This window comes from Petaurus breviceps, unplaced genomic scaffold, assembly GCF_028583685.1.
Source record: "Petaurus breviceps papuanus isolate PSGF00001 unplaced genomic scaffold, PetGlider_PUasm1.0 90849, whole genome shotgun sequence".
NCBI lineage: Eukaryota > Metazoa > Chordata > Mammalia > Diprotodontia > Petauridae > Petaurus > Petaurus breviceps.
This window is the reverse complement of record NW_027187361.1, coordinates 11,119,884-11,136,574: the sequence shown is the minus strand read 5'-3', so window position 1 is coordinate 11,136,574 and position 16,691 is coordinate 11,119,884. Positions and strand designations below refer to the sequence as shown.

Sequence of the window (16,691 nt, the reverse complement as noted above, 5' to 3'; positions counted from 1 at the left end):
GGAGAAGAGATTACTTCCTAGAGTATATTTCTCTATCTGCCATCTCACAAACTTTGTTAACACAACCTAAAATGGAAACCTCAATATGGACATTACTTATACGGGGGGGGGGGGGTGGGGGGCAGAAGATGTACACACAATACATTGTAAGTTTAATCTTCATTATTAACTTTTTCTCCATCACTTCCTTAAATCTAGACAATGAATGAAATAAATCAAATTCTGATTTGTAGCATTTGGTGAATTCTGAGGTGTAAATGCATACACTGAAAATTGAAACATCTGCTCTCATGAGCTGGCTCAATACATGCTTGTCTCTTGGTAGTTTTAATGTGCTTGTTATACCAATGGAGATACATTCAGTTCAACAAAAATACATATCAGAACAACCTGGAAAGTCTGGTTTAAATCTTTCTTTTTTAATTCTTAATGAAAAGAGACAATGGCTGTTTTCTAAACTGAATTAATATTGCTGTGTCATTCTACCCCCAGCCTTCCTTTCTTCAAAGAAAAATCCTCTTTCATGCTTTTTTTTCTATAGGGGAAAGCTTCTCTAAATCTTTTTTTTTTTTGTTTGTCTTTTTTTTTTGTAGGGGGAAGACAATTAGGATTAAGTGACTTGCCCAAGGTCACACAGCTAGTAAGTGTTAATTGTCTGAGGCCAGATTTGATCTGAAGTCCTTCTGACTCCAGGGTTGGTCTTCTATTCACTACACTACCTAGCTTCCCCTCCCTGCCCCCATCTTTAATCACCTTAGTTGTTCTCTAGATGGGCAGTACTGGAGACAAAATGAGATGCAATTGGCACTGATCTTACTATCCCTGACTTGCTATATACCCTTGTTGTGGCACTTTTCCAAACACATTATTTGGAGTCACTTGGTATGACTTAGTTTCTTTATCTGTAAGAATTTCTATTGAGAAGAATATTAAGGGATCATGGTAGATACAAGTAATATGCTTCTGAAAATTATCAAAGCATCTTATGGGTGAAGAAGCTTAAGCTCAAATCTATTTGAAATTCTTTAAAAGCCAAATAAAAACAACCACACTAAATCTTTTTTTTAAATCACTGTCAACTTGTTTGGAAAATATTTCTTTATTATAAAATGTACAGTACAGTGACCCTATCAACACATTAGAGCAGTCATGGAAATAACTGTCAACCCACTATCCAGGACTATTTAATATTAGGTTCTAGTTAACTAACTTGGTGACCTGGTGGGTGGGCTGCAGAGAGGTCCTGGTGTGCATATCTTTGACACCACAGAGAAGAGTCAGAAGCTTTTTAGGTGACTCTTGTCTACAACAGTGTCAGAGCTTGTCCTTCTCTCTGTCCCAACCTACTCCCTTCTCATACTGCAGCTCAAAACACCCCTCCTAGCTATGAGAAATCCAACATCACTGTCCTCACTGCCAGGTAAAGGGAGAGGTGAGTAACAAAATAATAGGGTAGTGAAATTGGGGGAGATTGGACAGGACCTGAAAATCAATTTCCATATCTGCAGTCATATATCTGAGTCTTGTAAAGACCAATAATTTATGAAAATGAGACAGAGATCATTGTATGTCTTTTTAGTCTCATAGTCTAGGTTAAAAAAAACATACACACACATAAAAGTATATGATGATTGAATTCCACCCCTGTAGAATGGTTCAAATAGTCCTTTCATACATAATTTGTAGGGTTAATGTTTGAAAACCTTTTATTAGAAGTAGATCATTCATTTTCTAAATCCATGATCAGGCATCTTGATTTTGAAGAAATGGTAGAGAAAATAGCAGGTAGGTGAGTAATCATTTGATAGAGTTGATTATGTGCAAGGAGGTAACTAAAAGATGCATCCTCAATGTGGTAACAAAGCACTTTTGTTCTTCAATCACTGCAGTTCATTTATAGTTAATACTTCTTTGGTATCCTTAAGGTGCTTGTCAAGCCACTGGGGGTAGCTTTGCTTTAGACAGTAACATGTAGCTGATGTCTTGGGTACCATGAAATATCACATGAAACCACATATATCCTGTAAACATGAAAGGAAATCCCCAAAAAGTGTTGGTCCCCCATTAAAGTGTCTACATTACTTCCCTTGACAAGAAGGGGCAGTGTCCAAGTTATCCTATGAAACCAACAGGGCATAGATCCATCATGACAATGTTCTGTTAACAGTATGACATTTTTTAGCCCTAGCTTCTTTTCTAAATGATACTTTACTTTCTGTGCCTGTTTTTGCAGTTCCTTGGGAATTCATCAATGTAGAAAGTTGTGTTAGAACACATGAATATAAGTTGTTTTAGAGTCACTGCCTAATAGGTTTTTTGCAGTGCACTTGTAAAAGCCCGCATCTCTTTGTGTGGAGTGCTGGATGATTAATGAACCCTGAGGGTGAAGGAATTTATTCCCATAGAGGCGGGACTGAGCTCCTGCTGTCAGATGTGATTTGTCTGGTAGCTCCCACGTTATTTCAGCTTTGGGAATCCCAATAGCCATGCAGTTCATTTTCACTGTGTTCCCTGGCCGAGTGTAAATGACAGGTGTTGGCTCACTAGTGATTCGGGGAGGGTATGCTATAACAATGACAGGAACACTCATAACAGATGAGCCATACTCTGTCTCAACCTTGCACAGATAGGTTCCTCTATCATACACAGAAGCCTCATGCACAGTCAGTGAGCCATTCTCTAAAAGGGAGAAGCGTCCAGCTACTTGGGGGCCTTCTAAAACCATGCCACTGGGCAGTGTCCAAGACACTTGGGCTTGCTGACTTCCTTGAGCGACACAGTGAAGTTGCAAGGTCTCACCGTTGATGATGCTCACCAGGTTTGAGTATTGATTGCTAATTTCTGGCTTCAGCCCAACTTTCAAAGACACCAGTCTCTCCGTATAGCCGGCTCTGTTCCTAGCCACACAACGATAAGCTCCAGCATCCGCAGCAGAAAGACTGCTGATGTGCAACATGCCGTCTTTTTTGTGGTAAAATCTCTGTGAGTGTTTCCCACTCTGTAATTCTGTCCCATTTGGAAGAATCCAAACAATGCTTGGTTCAGGGCTCCCCTCCGCTGAGCAATTGAGGTTGATAGTATGACCTGCCATGGCAGTAATCTTTTCACTGACTGGGTTCCGAAAAACAGGTTTTTCCAAGGGATCCATTACAGTGAGCTGTACGATCAGCTTGGCTTCTCCCCCCTCATTGCGTCCAATACACACCAGTTGCACTGAGTCTGTCTTTCTCAGGCTCCTAATATCCAACGTGCCATTGCGATGGACAGTGATGCGGTTTCCATAGTAGGGAGCTGGAAGGATTACACCCTCTGGAAAAGCCCACAAGACCCGTGGTGCTGGGATGCCTTCAGCTTTGCAGTCAATGAGCTTTCGGCTCTCTCTTGCAGCTATTTCCCTAACAGTTGTTATGGCATTAGGGTGGCCATTGATTATGGGGGATTGGACATTGACATGGATCCAGACAATTTTCCTGTCCTCCCCAGCACTGTTCCTCACCACACATGTATAGTTGCCACTATCAGATCGCTGTGCTTTTTGAATGAGAAGGGTGCCATCCCGGAACACTTGGTATTTATCAGAAGAGATTGGAATTAATCTATTGGTTGGAGAAAGCCATGTCACCTTTGGAGTAGGTTCTCCCTTAGCTTCACAGGCCACTGTAACAACATCCCCATAAGGAACGTGGATAATGGAGTAGGTTTTGTTGTGAATTGCTGCAGGTTCAGCAACCACTTTGACATGAACTTTCATTTCATCTTTCCCAATCTGGTTTTCAGCAAAGCAAGTATAGTCTCCTTCCTCTCTCATTCCCACGTCATTGAAGTAGAGTGTTCCATTATTAAAAACAACATATCTCTTTGTCCTTCCACCACCGTCATCTGATTGCATAAAGGTGTTGACCATACTACCATCAGGAAGGCTCCAGGAAATCTCAGGGTTGGGAAGACCAGTAGCAACACAGTCAACCTTGAGGTCCCCACCATAGATGACTTTGTGGTCATTCTCTTTTTTGTGTTCTATCTTAGCAGGCTTCATCATCACATTCACCTTCAGAACAACATAATCATCACCGATTTTATTCCGAGCAACACACAGATAGTCCCCTGCATCTTTATCTGTGACAGAATGCACTACCAAAGTGCCGTTTCCAAACACCTTGATTCTGGTATCAAAGCTAAATGGGAAAGAAAAGAAAGAAGATGTAAGTGTCCTGATCATACATCTTGACTTCTGTTCACTAGAACAAAAAGAAAACATGTGCTCCTAGAGAAATAGATGCCATGCATCAATTGCTACTGGAAAATGTCAAATGGATTTTGTAGCCTTAAGGGAATTGTGTCCAAATGCTAAAATGATTTACTGCACAAGAGACCTCCATGGTATGTTCTGAACTTAAGCTGACCCAACCATTGGTTCAAGAATTTGAGATTTAGTGAGATATTAGCTTTGCTAGTACAAGTGCTTCTTTGGCACATGACTCATTTGAGCATTAATATCAAAAGAAATGCCACAGTCAAGGAGCAACTGAATCTAAATTAACCTTAAGGAAATTGAAGTTTATTTTTCTTACTTCTAAAGGAAAAGATTATTTTTTCATTATTTTCACTCAAGATGACTGTGTTTCTGATATATCTTGTAATACTAAAAACAGCATGCAGCAGATGTAATTTTAATCATACAAAAATACTCCTGTGCAGAATCTCATGGGTAAATTAGGATTCCTCAGCACCTGGCAAAAGGAAGCTTCCATAAGTGACCGTAACTAGAACTGACTGACACTTGCCAACTAAAACCTCAACTCTGGCATTAAAACTTTGTCTTCAACTTGGAAAGTCAGAAGGTGTTCATGTGCCACATTTCCTCTAAGTAAAATTTACAAAATGGATTTCAATGAAACTCATGTCATCACTATGATCATCACTGGAAGAATATTTAGTATGTTAATATGATTCTTATAAATATCAACATGTAACTGCCTAATTCTAAATTGTTCTTGACATTCAACATTTTACAAAATCTAAGGCAAAGTTTTCAGTGAAAATTTAACGTCAGAAGTATCCAGATTAAAAATCAATCAACCAATCAACAAGTATTTATTAAATATCTATTGTATTCTAGGCAGAAAATTCCCAAAACAAAATCTTATGGTTGAAGGAGACCTCAGGGAGTCATTAGGTACCTGAATAGGCAGTTCCGTTTTACACTCTATTAGGAAAGTGGTCACCCTGCTTCCAAATGGAAAATTACAGTGAAAAGAACACCACTAACACTTTGGGAAAGCTGTAACTAATGAGAAATTTGGCTCATTGTTACTTCTACTCATTGCTCCCCTCTACCTACCAGAATAATGCTAATCCTACAATCGCTTGACATCACTTCAAATATTTTCTTGTTCCCCAATGTCTTCTCTCCTCTAGCTCTAGCTTAGTAAATATCTTTAAAGTGTCCTTGATTCAGAGGACTGAAAATACTGAATAGGCACAATAAGTTATGGATATTATTAATAATCAATATATATTCAATTACACCAAAAATCACACACCTTAGGCCTACTACATTTGGAAAATATAATCGCGTTTATAACCATGAGAAAGCACATGAATGTTAAAGGGTAATTTAGAAGTAATAGTTTCTTTTTATCGTGATTTATTATAGATGTACCATTAAACATCAATACAAGTAATCACACTTAATTTGCAACAGTTTACATTCAAAAAGAATGAATGTAACCAATAACATGTTCACTAGCTCTGGAATCAGGAATCCTGAGCTCAAATTCTACCTCTGACATACATGAATTCTTGGGCAAATCACTAAATGTCTGAGATTCAAATTTCTTGTCTGTGTAACGAGAGGGTGAGGTTTCATTCCATCTCTAAAACTAAGATCCTGTAATGTTTCATTCCCATAAGAATTCTTTACCCATCGTTTCATTTCACTTTTCCTTATATAAATGTATGAGGTTGTTTATACAGTGGTAATTTCTATACACTGGAATCTCCTAGTTCTATTTTTATTCACAGTTTTATTTCATCACACTTTGCCATATTTATTTATATGCCTCATATTTATTACTCCTAAATACATTCTGGTATTCCATCACATCATGAAGGTTCTGAGAACTTTGCAGGAAAATCCATATTGAACATCTTACAAGGCTATAGAGCCTTTAATTATACAGAATAGCAGGTAATTATATGGCAAATCTGTTCTCCAAAGACCAGCCTAGTTAAATAGGGTTCAAGTTCTGCCTCTAATAATTACAGGCCATGTGACCTTAGGAAAGCAACTTTTTGAAACTCAAGAAACTTTCTAAGACTAAAATTTTCAGAGGAAAAGTCTATCTACATAGGTAAAGGAAGTTGACACATGGGAAATTCCCCATAGCAAAGGTGGGAACCTGCAGGATGGAGGCCACACGTGAATCCAAACTTCACAGAACATTTTTTAAGCAATCGGGGTTACACAGCCAGTTATTTCTGGGTGTGGTGCTGAGTGTCTGAGCCCGGGATTCGATCTCCAGGTCGTCCCAACACTGGAGCTGGTGCTCTTACTCGCTGAGCCACCTGGTCGCCCCTAAACAATTGGGGTTAAGTAACTTGCTCAAGGTTACAAGGCCAGGTGTTTCTGGGTGGGTGCTAAGTGTCTGAGCCTGGGATTCGATCTCCAGGTCAATCCTGACACTGGAGCCGGTGCTCTTACTCTCTGTGCTACCTGACCGCCCCGACAAATGCTTTTATTAAGGAAATTTCTTCTGTGGTGTCTGGATTGGAATTATAGGTGTAGTTCCAGTCCCAAACTTGATGTCTAAAGTTTTTTTGTTTGTTTTTCCTTTCTTTCTATTAAATCATTGTTTTAAAATGAGAACATAATTCTCCCTGGGATTGAATTCAAACTACTTGCATTGACTATAGAAACAACTGTTTACTCATCTTCTTTAAATAAATTGTCTTGATTAATATTATGTCAATGAAACTGGTTAGATAAAGATATAGTTTAGTGGGGAAATTAATCAATGAACGAATATTTACCAAACATATGTTATATGCCAGGGACTATGCTGGGCACAAGGAATAAAATGACCCCCCCCCAAATAAACAGTGCTTGCTTTCGAGATTTGGGAAAATTAGGAATTTTCAAGGAAATTAATTTGGACACACATTTCACAATATATTTCTTAGAAATTTCTATTAGATGATAAACAAGCATAAAAATAAAGCATTATAAAAAGAGAAAGAAAATGGTCTAATTTCAATTGTTATGGGAAAAATTTTTAAATAAACAGAATAATTAGAAAAATAAATATGGGTAATTATATTAATTTTTAATGTATAAAAAGGTAATATAGTAATAAGGAGAAAAACATACTGCAGAAATATTTATGGCAAATACAACAAATCAAACTTAATAGAATGTAAAGAGCTGGTAAAAACGTACAAAGGAAACTCTCAGGCCTGAGTAGATAAATGGTCAAAGAAGAACAACAGATAATTTTCAAAGGACACAAATTACTAACAACCACTTGAGAAATGGTCAAACTCACTAATAATTTACTGTAACCTCAATAATTATGTCTGTAATTAAACATAGCTGTTTATGTTTTATATTTGTATTTATACATATGTAAATGCAAACACATATGTATTTGCTGGTAAAGTAGGACCAAACCTGAAATTCATCAGTTAAGGGAATTCTTGGTTCAAAAAAACATCTTCTAACAATGAAGATCAGTCAGTAAGTTTCCAGTTTACAGCCTTAGTTGCCTGAAGATTTGAGAGATTTAGGGACACAGGGCCAGTATGTTTCAGAAAAAGAACTTGTACCCAGGGATTACTGACTCAGTGGCTTTGTTCAACCAGAATGTCTTTCTGTGAATAATTAACAGATAAATGAAATTAACACAAACTTGAAGTACTACCCGTACCCATAAAATTGGCAAAAAAATTAACAGCATTAAAAGCCAGGGTTATCAAGGTTAAGAAGAAACAGATACACTCATACAATGCTTGTAATGTTGCAAACCAGGAGACTCATACTAGAATGGAATTTTGAAGTAGACAGCAAAGGTTACCAAAATAATCATGTCCTTTGACTTAATTCCACTGTTGTTCCAATTACTTTAATGATGAAAGCATTTCAAAAGACTCTATCTGTTCAAGGATTTTTATAGGTGAAACATTTATCATCATGAAAAACAAACATTCAAACAAAAAAAAACTGGAAAGAAATCAAATGTTCAAAATAAAGGAATAATTAAATAAATTGTTAAATAAAGATTGGGCTGGAATACCAGAATGCATTTAAGGGCAATAGGTATAAAGCATACAAATTAATATGGAAAAAAAACCAATGTGAATAAAAATAGAACTAGGAGATCTGAGCATATAGAAATTACAACTGTATAAAACAATCATACATACACATAAGGAAAAGTGAATTGAAACCAATTGGCAAAGAATCCTATTGGGAATGAAAAGTTATAGAATCTTAGTTTTAGAACTGGAATGTACCTTTACCTCCTCGTTACACAGACAAGAAATTTGAATCTCAGAGGTATAGTGAATTCATGTGTGTCAGAGATGGAATTTGAACTCAGGACGTCTAATACCAGAGTCAATGTGCATGTTATTGGCGACATTCATTCTTATTTAACATATATTGGTGCAAGTTGAGTAATTACTTGTGTTGATATTTCATGCTACATCTATAATAAATCACTGTAAAAAGAAACTATCACTTTGGCAAAGAAAAGAAGCTCTAGGTTAGAAAATGTTTTAAAAGTGTCATTTGGTTCAGTAATGATGAAATGAAATAAAATAATGAATAGGCATAATAAGACAGGGATATTATTAATCATCAATATGTATTCAACCACACTAAAAATCATACACCTTAGACCCACTATAGTTGGAAAAGATTACACACTTATAACCATGAGAAAGCATATGAATGTTAAAAGACAATTTTTAAAAAAGAGTTCAGTTACATGTTTAAGTGAATTGCATGATCTCACATTTTCCTGTTGGAATGCCAACTGATTGTGCCAAAGCCAACTGAATAACCGTGATGCTATCTCCTTTAAAAATCTACCAAATAATAGAATATATATTCAACAGGAACATTTTTTGGTGGGTGGAGTAGATTTATATGAAATGCAGGCTGAAATTCTAAATTGACTGGGATTAAAAATGATATTTCATATATACTAATATTTCAGAAATATTAAAAAGTTGTGTCAGGATATGGCTTCTTTATGGAAAATGAGGTACCCTAGTACCAGCCAGATTATACAACAAAATTGTTCACATAAACCATTCTTCTCCATGGAAGGGAATTGAGTAAGAGTGGGGCTGCATATATTTAATGCAATTAGCATTTGCTTACCACTTGCATTACTATGTTCAAGGTCCTGTACTAGCAAAGAGAGGAAAATGCTTTTAATCTGTGGCATTCTGGGGAAAAAAGCAGGGGGTATAACCAAGCTTTTTTTTTGTACTTTTGAATATTCTAACATCCTGTGTATTTTTATCTAAATACATCAGAATTCCATGGTTTTCTTTCTTCCTTCCTTCCTTCCTTTCTTTCTTGCTTCCTTCCTTTCTTTCTTTCTTTCTTCCTTCCTTCTTTTCTTTCTTTCTTTTTTTGCTTTTTTTTTTGGAGGGCAGTTGGGGTTAAGTGACTAGCCCAAGGTCACAGGCTAGTTTTTGTGTTAAGTTTCTGAGGCTGAATTTGAACTCAGGTCCTCCTGACTCCAGGGCCAGTGCTCTATTCACTGTGCCACCTAGCCACCCCCTCCATGGTTATTTCTTGCCATTTAGTGGAAATATCTATGTGAATATAAAAAAGCCTCTACTAAGTTTGATATGAATAATGCTTGTGAGGTATTTCATTTTAAATTGAATTTTGTGTATTTCCTATTTCAGTGATAAAGGGAATATTGTTAAACAAACTTTTGGAGAAATTTCCAATCATTCTTAAAAAAAAAATAAGGGGGTGGAGCCAAGATGGCAGAGTAAAAGCAGGAACTTACTTGAACTCCTGCACCAACCACCTCCAATACCTGTAAAAAATGATTCTAAACAAATGATAGAGCTACAGAACCCACAAAGTAACAGAGAGAGTCAAATCTCCCACTGAAGGCAGCCTGGCAAGCCAACAGGAAGCATCTATGGCACTGAGCTGGGAGCCAGGCACAGTCCTGCATGAGCCATATGGACCCAGACCTGGGGTGGTCCTGATCAGTGGCACATACTGGCTGGAGCAGGCTTCAGGAGAATGAATCACCAGCAGCTGTGGTGGTTTCCAGACTTCTCAACCCATAAACGCCAAAGAAAAAGTAAAAGGTTAAGTAGGTAACTCTGTTCAGAAATGGGTGACAGAAGAGCTTGGTCTGGCCCCTCCCCCTAGGGGGAGAGGTGGCAGGGAGCTGCAGCTGCTGCCCTGTGGCTGCCTCCAGAGCTCCTGGCCTGCAGATCATATGGGGCCCAAGCAACCATTCAAAGGGTAATAGCTCTGGTTTGACTTGTTTGGATCTGGGTCACAGTCTTAGGTGGTGGTCCTGGAGTGAGGAATGTCAGTGTGTCAGAGTGTGTGGTAGCTGCAGAGAGGGTGCTCTCCTCATATCTCTGACAACTGCAAAAACCCCAGCAATTTGGGACACAGCTCTCTCTCCACTCTGGAAGCAGAGTTCTACCGTGGCAAAGAACTCAAAAGTCAAGTAATTGGCTGGTAAGATGAGCAAGCAAAGGAAGCACAATAAGACATAGAATCCTTTTTGAGGGACAAAAAGAATCAAAGTATGCAACCAGAAGAAGACAACAAAGTCAAAATTCCTGCATCAAAAGCTTCCAAGAAAAATACGAACTGATCACAGGCCATGAAAGATCTCAAGAAAGATCTTGAAAATCAAGTAAGAGAGGTGGAGGAAAAATTGGGAAGAGTAATGAGAATGATTCAAGAAAATCATGAAAAGTGAGTCAACAGCCTACTAAAATACTGAAGAAAAATTTTTAAAAGAGAATATTTTCCCCAACAGCATTCTTAGTATAAATAATCTTAGTATAAGCATATAAATAAATCTTAGTATATATATGACATAAATGTATGTCATATATTAGGGCAGAGGGCAGTGAATGAGATTTAATTTTGAGAAGGTCTGTGATCTTTTTCCAGTACATAGAATTATTTTAAGGGGTAATTATACAAAAAAGGGGTAACAGCTAGCATAGATGTAGTGCTTTAAGGTTTACAAAGGTCTTTGTAAATATTATTCTTATTTTATCTTCACAACAATGCTGGGAAGAAGGTGTTATTATACTCCTTGTTTTGCAGATGAATGACCTGTTCAGGGTCATATAGCTAATAAGTGTCTAAGTACAGATTTGAACTCCTCTTTCTGACTCCAGGTCCAGTGCTCTATCCACTGTGCCACAACCTGCCAATAAACCCCATTATGTCCCTTGTAGAGGGGCACTGCCAATATCTAGAAGGAAAAATCTCCATAGAACTATGTGTATTTTCCACAAGAGGGATAATTACACTGTCATTTGCACAGAATTAAGTGACAGATTGGATCTGCTACTTACCTGAAAAGTGAATCAATCATCCGCTTGGAAGGCAGTCGCCAGAGGATCCTTGGCCATGGATCGCCTGAAGCACTGCAGTTTAAGCGCAGCGTGCCACCATAAGTAATATCTGTCTTGTGAGGGGAGCTCCCAGTAATCTTGGCATTGGCAGAAGTCTTCTGAATATTGAGATGAACTGTTCTCCTGGCTGACCCAACCATGTTAGCTGCCACACATTCATAGTTTCCACTGTCTTTGGGAGAGATGTTGCGGATATAAAGTGTCCCATTTGGGAAGACAAACAAATTCCCATTGATGAATTGGGAAGGACGGATTTGAGTGCCATCAAAGATCACCCAGCGGATGCTGGGGAGAGGAGCTGCTTTGGCAGTACAGTGGATATGAATACTGAGCCCAGGAGGCAGTGAGATGTTTTCCTGCCTCTCTTGGTGAATGATGGGAGGTAGAGCTGCAACATGTAGGCGGATAGCCAGGCTATCTGCCCCAGCAGCATTACTTGCTATGCACTTATAAACTCCTCTGTCTGAAAAGGTAGCGTCCTTAATGGTTAGGGTACGGTTCTCATGAAGCATAATTCTGGCCTCAGCAGTTGATACACTCCTCCATACTTTTCTATCTGGAAAAATCCAAGAAATTTGTGGGGGTGGTGTTCCTTTGGCCAGGCATTCCATTGCAATTGTGTCTCCAAGGTAAACTGTGACATCCTGATAGTGGGAAGCTAATATTTGGGGCTGCTGAGCTGTCACCGATAAAGTGACAATCATTTTGTCTACACCATGGAGGTTCTTTGCAGTGCACATGTACTGACCACGATCTTGGAGCTGGACATTCCTAATAATGAAGGTACCATTTTTCAATACTTCAAACCGTTGTATCCTTGTGTTGGGTGTCATAAGAGCTCCTGGGAGGGTTATTTTAAAAAGGAAAAAGAAAAAGAAGAGAAGAAAATTAGCAAGGTACAAAAAGGATTCTATCAAAGTAAGTACCAATTATTATTGCCCAATATAGCTAATTCTTCCTGCGGTAATAACACATTTATTCAGTGTTTTACATTTACAAAGAAATTTACTCACAAAAATGCCTGAGATAAATAATAAAATTATTAGCCCCATTTTAATAAAGGAGTAAACTGAGTCTCATAGAATTTCATTGATTTTCCCACAATCATGTAGTGTGTAAAACACTTAGTAGTGGCAATGGAACTAAGTGGCAGACCTAGTTGTGTCTTGCTAGTTGTAGTTAGTCCTTGAATCTAAATTCAATAAACTCTGTTGCTTCTCAATTTAGGAGGGTTGAAGAAAAGTGGCCTCCCCAGATCTAGAGCACTGGATTTAAACCAGCAAATCTTAGGCCAAATCCCACCCTTACTCTGGATGTTTACTATCTTATATGAGTCACCTACCAGGACTTTAATTTTTGTCATCTGCAAACTGATGAAAATTCTGTTCACATTATCTATCTCATGAGGCAAAATGAGGATAGGACAGGGGAGGGCTTTCAGGGGTGGAGTTAGTCCTTATTGGCTCCTGAGAGCCAACTGTTAAATTTCTGATTTCTAAATTTCAAATGTGGGCATTTATACTTTAGAAATTGGTAAATGCTATATATATATAATCAGGGCTGCAATTGTTATTCCGTTGATTGTCAAGATCAGGGATAAACAATTTAAGATGAGAGGGCCAAATCCAACTGCCTCTTGTTTTTGTACAATCTATAAGCTAAGAATTTTTATTTTTACCTTTCAAAATAAAATAAAACATTATCTTTAAATTGCAAAAACAAAAAAATACATTGTTAGCTTGTAGGTCATACAAAAATAAGAAGTAGTAGGATTTTGGCATGCAAGTTGTAGCTATGACCCTTAGCTTAGACTTAAGAAAGTGATGGAGAAAATGTTAACACCCATCAAACTCACAAGTGTGTCATGAGTATATTTCATTTTAGGACAGCTGATTGTCAAATATTTAATAGTGCACCCTTGGCTTGACTTGATTTATAAGGTTCCTGATAGTTCCACAACCTATGATCTTATGTAGAAGAGAGAATATCCTGTTGCCGGACCCTCTATTATGCCTTTGCATTTATTTTCTTCTCTTTTAATTAGGAGATATACCTTGGCTCAAGTCAAAGATACTCATGAAAAAAAACGGTGTTTTGCACAGACAACAGTCACACAGCATCTTTACATAAACAACTTGTTATTTTATCGATGATAGATATAGATTTTTAAGTCATCTATAATTTAGTAAGTAAATCATAGAGAGATACCTGAGATGCAGAAAAGTTAAGTCACTTGTCCATCATCACACAGCTAGTGTCAGAGACAGAATTTGAACCCTGCACTTCTTCCAAGTTCATAATGCTATCTAGTATGGCATCCTACTTCCTTAAAGTAAATTTGGCTCTACACAGTTGATCTATAAGTTCCAGAGCAATACCCACTTACCACTGTATAATCCCAGATATATTAAAGATGCATGGCTACCACCATCTCTCTCCATGAGAAATATCATCTTTTCTCATTTTTGAGACTTCAGATTAGCACAATGGAGCAGTAGAGAGATTTCCCTTCACTCATATGAATATGCACATGCACAAGTGTGTATGTTAATGATAGGGATGAAAGGGTAATGGTGAAAAATTATTCTCCCTAGAAATCCATGTTGAGCATGATGGTGTTGGTTTAAAGGTACTCAATCACATATCGGTGCCCTATAGTAAAATGCCGTATAATTAGGTTCTCCATTACTCCAAAGCCCATGGGGTAACCAGAAACCTCACTGTTCCAGTATGCAGAACTAATCCAATAAGGGAAACTTAGAAGAAGACAAATAAAAGGAAGAACATTTTAATAAATAAATTCATCTAATAATGGATTCAGTGGGGTTCAAATATGAACTCTGGCACCTACTAACTGGGAGACCCTGGACAAATCCCTTAACCCTTTTTGCCTCAGCTCCTCACCTGTAAAATGAACTGGAGAAGGAAAAAACCTACTCTAATATCTCTACCAAGAAAACGCCAAAATGGGGTCATGAAGAGTTAGACACAACTGAAACAACTCTATTTTATATGTGTATGTAGATAACATACATGTATATATGTTTGTATATAACTGAATAATTTTTCACTATGACCCTTTTATTATACACACATTTATTATATACACACATGTGCATGTACATACACATATGAAGGAAAGGAAATGTCTCTGCTTGTTCACTGTGCTAATCTGTATTCTCAAAAATGAGACTATGAAAATAAAACTAATTCTTTCATGCAATGTAAAATATGAAATGGTCAAGCCTTAGCCCCTATAATTCAGCTGAATTGAGGAAAGGATTAATCACATATTCACTCCCCATGAGATTTTTTTCCCCAAACCTTCTCTCATTAAACCCTCCTTCTTCCCCTCCTTTCTCCTTGTTCTCTCAGCTGAAGACCTCCATCTCACTTTACAGACAAAATTATACCATTCTATACTGCTCCCTCTTTGATGCTCTTCTTCATCTCTAAACCTCATATTATTTCCTATCCTCTCCACCTTTCCCTAGTATCTGATAATGAGTTGGCCCTTTCCCTTGCCAAGGCCAACGTTTCTTCATGTGCGTTTGATATAATCACTTTCCAGTCTTCTATAGCAGATTGGGGCTTTAATCATTCTCCCTTTTCACTAATTTTTAACCTGCCTCTATCTAGTTGTTCCTTTGGTACCACCTCCAAACATTCCTTAAAAACAAAAAACTTCACTAGACGCTATGATCACTTAAATCTATGAAAATCTAACTATCTTCTCCCATGTTAGCGAAATTCCTGAGGGGAGGGGGATGGCTATCTACATTTGTTGCCTCTACCTCCCCACTCACTGAGTGAGCCTAAGCAGTCTGGCTTTTGACCTCACCATTTGACTAAAACTACACATTCCAAAATTGTCAGTGATCTCCCAATTTCCAAATTAGAGGTCTTATTTTAGTCTTCATTCTTCTTGATCTATCTACTACATTTGGCACTGTTGACATTCTGTCCCAAAGGAACTCTCTCTTCTCTGCATTACTTGATCCTGGTTTTCCTCCTGTCTAAATACTCAGTTTCCTTTGCTTCACAACATGGCTTCAAATCTATCTTTCCAGCCTCATTGAAAATTACATCCTTCCCTGATTTTGTGATCTAGTCAAATGGACCTCTCTGTCCCTCACATAGAACAGTATGTCTTATGTATCCATACCTTTGCATTAGCTATTCCTCAAGGAACACTAGGCACTTCCTACTTGCCTCTGATTGACAGAATCTCTCTTTCTTCAAGATTGGCTCAAGCACCACCACTTACAGGAATCCTCCTATCCCCTCAATTGCTAATGCTCTTCCTCCACAATTACCTTTTTCTTTGTTTTTTTACCAATTTGTATGTGTATATATATATATATATATATATATATATATATATATATATTCATTCTTTATATATCATTATGTACCCACTTGTCATCTCCTCTCTCAGAATGTAAAATCCTTGAAAGTAGGATTAATTACATTCATTATGTATGTATTCCCAGTGCATAGCACTTAAATACTTCTTTGATTCATAGAATGGATGAGGTTTTTCTCACTTTCAAAAGGGGTAAGATTCTCCCAGTGACAAAATATTTCTTAGTTTTTGTAGTCATAATCACTGAATAAATCCACTGCAAACACTTTTAGGTTCTGAAATTAAAAAATGAAATTTAAATTTAAAATCATTGTCTTTACATGGCCAATGAGGAAATATAAAGACAGCTCTCCATGTCATGGGGTGCTTTTCTCAAGGACAAATATTTCATTGATGAGGTATCTTATCTACTGATCCAGATTAATTAATCTACACCTAGGTAGATATTTCTCATGAGTTTCTATGGCTGAAAAAAAAAGTTAATCACTTGGTGACCTACCTTCTAGTGACAAGTGTGTCCACATGTAGTTTGGCTGATTTTTAACTGAAATACTGCTTATTACTGAACTTATCCTTATAGAATAGTAGCACCTCGCTAGAGCCAACAGTCCTGATGTGTGTGTCTGTGTGTGTGTGTGTGTGTGTGTGTGTGTGTGTGTGTGTGATATGTAATATAACA

General features: G+C 37.5%; 1 protein-coding gene across 2 annotated transcripts in view; it reads right to left on the bottom strand.

Annotated features, from left to right (window-relative positions):
* Window positions 1-311: 311 nt before the first annotated feature.
* Window positions 312-16,691, bottom strand: part of MXRA5 (matrix remodeling associated 5) — a 41,030-nt gene continuing 24,650 nt past the window's right edge. For both annotated transcript variants that reach the window (XM_069072839.1, XM_069072837.1), the window contains 2 exons: window positions 11,587-12,487; window positions 312-4,175 (listed from right to left, as the gene is read on the bottom strand). In XM_069072839.1, the coding sequence (XP_068928940.1) occupies window positions 2,267-4,175; window positions 11,587-12,487 (2,810 nt within the window). In that variant the 3' untranslated portion in view covers window positions 312-2,266. The remainder of the gene's footprint in view (window positions 4,176-11,586; window positions 12,488-16,691) is intronic.